This window comes from Otolemur garnettii, unplaced genomic scaffold (genome assembly GCF_000181295.1).
Source record: "Otolemur garnettii isolate 467f Iridium unplaced genomic scaffold, OtoGar3 scaffold00025, whole genome shotgun sequence".
Taxonomy (NCBI): Eukaryota; Metazoa; Chordata; class Mammalia; order Primates; family Galagidae; genus Otolemur; species Otolemur garnettii.
Genome location: NW_003852420.1, coordinates 15128346 through 15134774, shown reverse-complemented (window position 1 = coordinate 15134774; position 6429 = coordinate 15128346). Strand labels below are relative to the sequence as shown.

Below are 6429 nucleotides of genomic sequence, written 5' to 3'. Positions count from 1 at the left end.
CATGGTGTCAGCTTGGGGTCCACAAGACCCTAGTCCCCAAGGTGACTTCCCTCCCCCTGATGGGGGCTTACCATAGGTAGATGGGATTGTTTGCCAATGGAGCAGTGGCTGGATCTTTCTGTGGTGGGGGTAAGTGGGAAGAGGGTTGGATGGCTGAGGAAGGACCTGGCCGTGAAGGGACTCAGGGCCAGGGAACAGTATCCAGGCCAAGACTCTGGAGCTGGTTCTGGCTTCTTCCAGCTGGGCAGCATCACCATCTCTGACACTCATGTGCTGAGCACTAGAAGGTCCTGGGAGGGCAGAACAGAGAACCCAGTGAGTGAGTGACGTTGGGTGGCCTTGGCCAGACACTCCCCTGCCTTTGGATCAGGAAACACAACTCTAAGCAACAACCAGGAATGAGGTTACATGGCCTGAGGATCCCCTAGCCCCATCATTATCTTGCCCCGAACAGAGAGCCTTGGGCAAGACACTTTCCTCTCTGCCACTTGTCTCCTTCTTCCCCCAAAGTAAGAGAAGTGGGCCTGATCTCTCCCACTCAGTCTTCCAAAATCTAGTTTTCATAATTAGAAGAGAAAATTCAACAAAATAAATAATAGAGATTATAACCTGGAGAACAAAATAAATATTTATGAGTCTATAGTGATATAAATAAATAACTGGATGAATAAATAAATGGAGAAGGGATGGCTCTTCCTTACAGTAGAATTTCAACTAATAAATGTAAAAGGAATTATAGAAATAGAATATCACCATTAGGTAAGCATCACAGTAATAACTGTCTCAGGTAAGAAGCCAAATCTCAAACAGGATATCTGCATAGTCTCAAAGCAAATAATTAGTTTATTAGTTATAAAGGGATAACTTCTTACAGTGAAGAAACGTGGCAGGAAGCACCTTATCAACTGACCAAAGTGAGCACCTGCAGGAGTAAGCCCTCCACCGAGAAGGGCACAGCATCACAAGGGGCTCTTGCCAAAAATATGTGGCCTCAATTTAGTCATGAGAAAACATCAAACAAATCCAAGTTAAGGCACAGTGCACAAAACAGGCCAGACTCATCAGAAATGTCAAGGTCACAGAACCAAAGGAAAAGGTGAGGAACTGTCCCAGACTGGGGGACTCTAACAACAAAATACAGGATAGGGTCCTGGGCTGAATCCTGAACCAAAGGATAATAGTGGAAAACTGCTGAGTAAAATCTGCAGATTAATCGTTTTGTATCAATGTTCATTTCCTGGTGCTGGCCTTGATCCTCTGGCTGTATAAGATGCTAACATTAGGGGGAAGCTGGGGAAAAACGCATTTGGGAACTCTCTACACCATTGTGGCAATTTTTCTGTAAGTCTAAAATTATTTCAAAATAAAAACTTGAAATAAATGGCTAGATCCATATAATTAGAAGAAGAGTAGCTGCCATTTACAGAGGGCCTGCAAGGCTGAGAATGGGGCTGAGGTTTTCTTTGAACCTTTCAAACCCAACGCTCATTTTGTATTTTATTAGAGTTAATTATCTTATCTCTTTTATTGTTCTGGAATAAAGTTCATAGATTATATAACCTCCTTATACATATACAATTGCATTTTAAAACTAGTATATTCCCTTTACTGGAATATACAGGAGCAATAAAACATAAGTCATTTATAATGAAATAATATGCATTTTGATATGAAAAGCCTTCCACCAATTTCAAAGAGGGGAAGGGAGTTGCAGTACAGCCCCACTGAAAGTCAGTGGTTTGAGCTGCTTCACGTAATTTCAAGGCTAACTCTACCTCTCACAAGCTGGTGACCTTGAGCAAGTGGCTCACCCTTGCTGATCTCAGGTTCTTTACCTATTATGTGAGGGCAGTCACCATCCAGGGCTGGGGTAAGGGCAAACCCATGCAAACAGTACGTGGGGCACTGAACATGCTTACTAAGTAGTAGAAATGATGACATTGATGATGGTAACTTTGTGCTAGTTCTGTTCATGTTCACTAACACCTTTGTGTAAGTGAATAATATCACTTAACAATAAAGCTCTGGCTTGGCGCCTGTAGCTCAGTGGTTAGGGCACCAGCCACATACCCTGAAGCTGGCGGGTTCAAATCCAACCTGGGCCTGCCAAACAACAAGGACAGCTACAACCAAAAAATAGTCGGGTGTTGTGGAGGGCACCTGTAGTCCTAGCTACTTAGGAGGCCGAGGTAAGAGAATTGCTTAAGCTCAAGAGTTGGAGGTTGCTGTGAGCTATGATGTCACAGCACTCTATGGAGGGTGACATAATGAAATTCTGTCTCAAAAAAAAAAATCCCAACAATAAAATCCTGTATCTCCTTTAATTTCCCACCACAAACTGTGGGAACTATAATACGATGTAGGTATTATTCTTCCTCATTTTCAGATAACCGAGGCTTGCAGTAGTCCATCAAGAGATGGACTCAGGACAGGCACCCCTAGGAACTGTCCCAAAGTTTACATCTGACCATCCAAGGTCACTGTACACCTCCCTTGACTGCTCCCTAATGTGGTGTGGGAGCTGTCCCTAGATCACGGTCCAAGCCAGGCATGAGTGTGAACAGGTGGGTGCACACCCTGCTGATGGCTGCACAAATGGGTGCAGCCATTTCAAAGGTAATTACTTGTCAATTGGCACAAAGAAGCCCATCCATTCACTGCTGGGAGTAGGAGCCAAGGACCTAAACCCTAAATCCAGAAACAGTTTTATGTACCAGTATGATCACTGCAGCAGCCTTTTTTATGATGATGATACTGATCATGGTGGATATTTCCAGAGTGCCTAATATGTGCCAAGGGCTGTGCAAGGAGCCTTGCCTACTGAATCTCATGTATTCTAAAAGCATCCCTACGGGTATATACTATGATTACCCTCTCCCTTTTTATAGAGGAGAAAACTGAAGATCAGAGTAGTAGAGTAGTTAAGTAGTTTGCCCAGGCTGGAAATTGGCTGGGTCAGAATTTGAAGCCAGGCCACTGGGCCTCCAAGCCTTTGTTCTTTTTTTTTTTTTTGAGACAGACTCTCTCTATGTTGCCCTCAGTGGAGAGCTGTGGCATCATAGCTCACAGCAACCTCCAACTCTTGGGCTTAAGCAATTATCTTGCCTCATCCTCCCAAGTAGCTGGGACTACAGGCGCCCCCCACAAAGTCTGGCTATTTTTTTGTTGTAGTTGTCATTATTGTTTGGCAGGCCCAGGGCGGGATTTGAACCCGACAGCCTCAGTGTATGTGGCTGGCGCCTTAGCCGCTGAGCTATAGGCGCTGAGCCAAGCCCTTGCTCTTTAACTTGAATGCTCTACTGCCTCCCTTAGCAGAGCCATGTTAAAAAATAAAACTCAGAAATACTGAAACGAAAAGCAGCCAAATGTTCTAAGGGGTAATTAATGTCTGGGATACACACACGTACATGTGTTTGTTTAATCTTTTTCATAGTTTTCAAATTTTAGATAGTTAGCATAGGTGATTTTTACAGTGGAAACAAGAGCCCTTGCATTTGAACTTCAAGGCACCTGTCATGATTATTACTAGTAAATTACCTCAGGAATATGTACCTCAAGGTCCATTTCGCCCCTGGGCTGGGAGAGCTTTATAAGGGCCAGAGTTGTACTTGTTTACTGCTGTATCCCCAGCCCCTTGCAATGTCTGGCATACGGTAGCTGCTCAGTAAAAGTTGTTCCAATGAACCACATCATACTCCCACTTTGGGCAAGCCCCTTGCTGCTCTGAGCCTCAGTTTTCCCATCTGTGAGATGGCAGCAATGACGTCTATGGTGAGGACTAAATGAGATTGTAGAAATGAGAGTTTCCTTGAAGGATTTGTAACAGCTTTGCTCCTTGTTCCCTCATCCCCATACTTGGAAGGAAAAGGATTCTTTCCCTCCTTTTCTCTCCCCTACTCTTCCGCGTCCCAGTTCCTGGCCTGACAGTTTTGCAAGGGGCCAAAGTGAACAAGCCGAGGGCAGGGCGGGGGGAGCAGGACAGAGCTGTCTCTCCTTACCTCCAACACATCGATGTCTGCGTTGCTGAAGTCAATGTTGAGAATTTTGGGGAGAGGGACTCCAGACCCTAACACAGCTGTGAAACAACAGACAAAATGCAGTCAGGATGGTCAGCGGTGTTAATCCCGCCGGAAGCCACCAGTCTTTGCAGGAAGACTTGCAATTTCTTTCATGTGTCTGTCCTTGCAGTTGGTCCTGCCTGGAGCACACTCCCTCACCCTGGACTCCCTCCTGAGCTCTGAGCCTTCGTGAGTGCCTGTTCTGATGTTGCCTCTCTGCAGGGCTTTCCTGGACCACAGGCCCAGCGACTCTGTCCCTACCACACCTTGAACTCTACTGGAGAAATCACAAAACGTTACTTCTCTGTTTCTGCATCTGTTGCCCTTATCACGTGGTGAGATCCCTGCAGGCAAGGACTGTGTCCCCAGTTTCACCCAGCCCTTGGCCCAGACAGAGGAGAGGAGCAGTATTTGCAGAGTGAAGGAATGAAGGATGTCCGCGGTGAATGACTTTCTGGAATGTGCTGCTTGATTTTGGATTGTCAGATTCTAAGTGAACCTGCTAAGTAATGTTCTAAAAAGAAAGAAGGAAGAGAGAAGAGGAAGTGTGTAAGTGAAGGTAGACTTCCTGGCCCCAGCAGGACTAAACAGAGAGCCCAGCACACTGTGGGAATATAGTCAGCATTTCCCAAACTTGGTTGGCCGTGGAACCCTTTCTCGGGACATTTTGTGGGACTGTGTTTAATGTTTTATGGGAATCATGGATCTATTCCAACATGTTTTTTGAAAATGGTGAGGGCATTTCAGAGCGATTAAAGGACCTGCCCCCAAGTTTACCCTGCCCCTCAGCCACTACTGAGGTTGGCCCAGCCCAGCTCCGGATCCCATCCCTCTCACTGGGGAACAAGCGCTTTCCCTGTCCTTGAGACTCAACCTTCTCTGGTCTGCCATCAAAATTGCTCCAAAAGAACCCCAGCTGGTACAGCTGCTGACATCAGCTGGGACGTGCCAGACCTCCTGTCCTTTCTTCCAGGTAGCAGGAGTGGGACAGAGAGGTTGGACTGGAGTAGCTGGAAGTCTGGGGCTGAAGTTCCCAAACATAGTGGGTCACCCAGCTGCGCAAGCAGCTGCACCACGCTCTGGTGACCTTCCTGATAACATTCCTGAGATTCCACTGAGAATAAAGCACAGTTAGTCTGTTCTATTTATGAAGATGGGCAAGAAAACCTAACTCAGTGCGGCTGCGTGGGGCGGATTCTGGGTGAGGAGGTTAGCTGTATCTGTACTGATTGAACTCTTTATAGTAAGAAGCTATTCATGTAGCTCCTGTGTGTTAGTCAGAAAATATCTTGACCATATTTTTAAAAAAGGAGAAAAAACAATTTAGGAGGTGGGCAGTGCCCATAGCTTAGTGGGTGGGGCACCAGCCACATACACTGAGGCTGGTGGGTTGGAGCCAGCCGGGGCCTGCTAAACAACAATGACAACTGCAACAAAAAATAGCCGAGGTGGCAGGTGCCTGTAGTCCCAGCTACTTCGGAGGCTGAGGCAAGAGAATCGCTTAAACCCAAGAGTTTGAGGTTACTGTGAGCTGTGACATCATAGCATTCTACCCAGGGCGACAGCTTGAGACTTTGCCTCAGGAAAAAAAAAAAAAAAAGAAAGAAAGAAAGAAAGAAAAGGAAAAAAAAAATTAGGAGGAAATATACCCAGGTGTGTTTTTTTTTTTTAAACAGAGCCTCAAACTGTTGCCCTGGGTAGAGTGCTGTGGCATCACAGTTCACAGCAACCTCCAACTCCTTGGCTCAAGCGATTCTCTTGCCTCTACCTCCCAAGTAGCTGGGACTACAGGCACCTGCCACAACACCCGGCTATTTTCTGATTGCAGCCGTCATTATTGTTTGGCAGGCCCAGGCTGGATTCGAACCTAGCAACTCAGATGTATGTGGCTGGTGCCTCAGCCACTTGAGCCACAGGCGCCAAGTGGGTGTGTTTGTTTTTTTTTCCAGACAGAGTCTGACTCTGTCGCCCTGCGGTTGAGTGCCATGGCATCATAGCTCAAGAAATCTCAAACTCTTGGGCTCAAGCAATCCTCTTGCCTCAGCCTGTCAAGTAGCTGGGACTACAGGCACCTGCCCCAATGCCTGCCTGGCTAGGTTTTTTTTTTTTTTTTTCTTTTCTATTTTTAGTAGAGACAGGGTCTCGCTTTGCTCAGGCTGATCTCAAACTCCTGAGTTCAAGCAATCTGCCTGCCTTGGCCTTCCAAAGTGCTAGGATTATAGGCGCCAGCCACCGCGCCCAACTTGAGTTTTTTCTTTTTAATTGTCTGTACTTTCTAAAATTTGTACACATGAGATTTTCATATGTAATCAGAACATTCATAGACAATCAGAAAATCAAAACAATCAAGAAAGAAACAAATAAGAAAGCT

General features: G+C 45.9%; 1 protein-coding gene across 1 annotated transcript in view; it reads right to left on the bottom strand.

The window, feature by feature from the left end:
* Nucleotides 1-266: 266 nt before the first annotated feature.
* Nucleotides 267-6429, bottom strand: part of BPIFB4 (BPI fold containing family B member 4) — a 29272-nt gene continuing 23109 nt past the window's right edge. Inside the window, exons 15-16 of the mRNA XM_003788100.3 lie at nt 3999-4075; nt 267-290 (exon numbers count right to left, since the gene is read on the bottom strand). Coding sequence (XP_003788148.1) covers nt 267-290; nt 3999-4075 — 101 coding nt within the window. The remainder of the gene's footprint in view (nt 291-3998; nt 4076-6429) is intronic.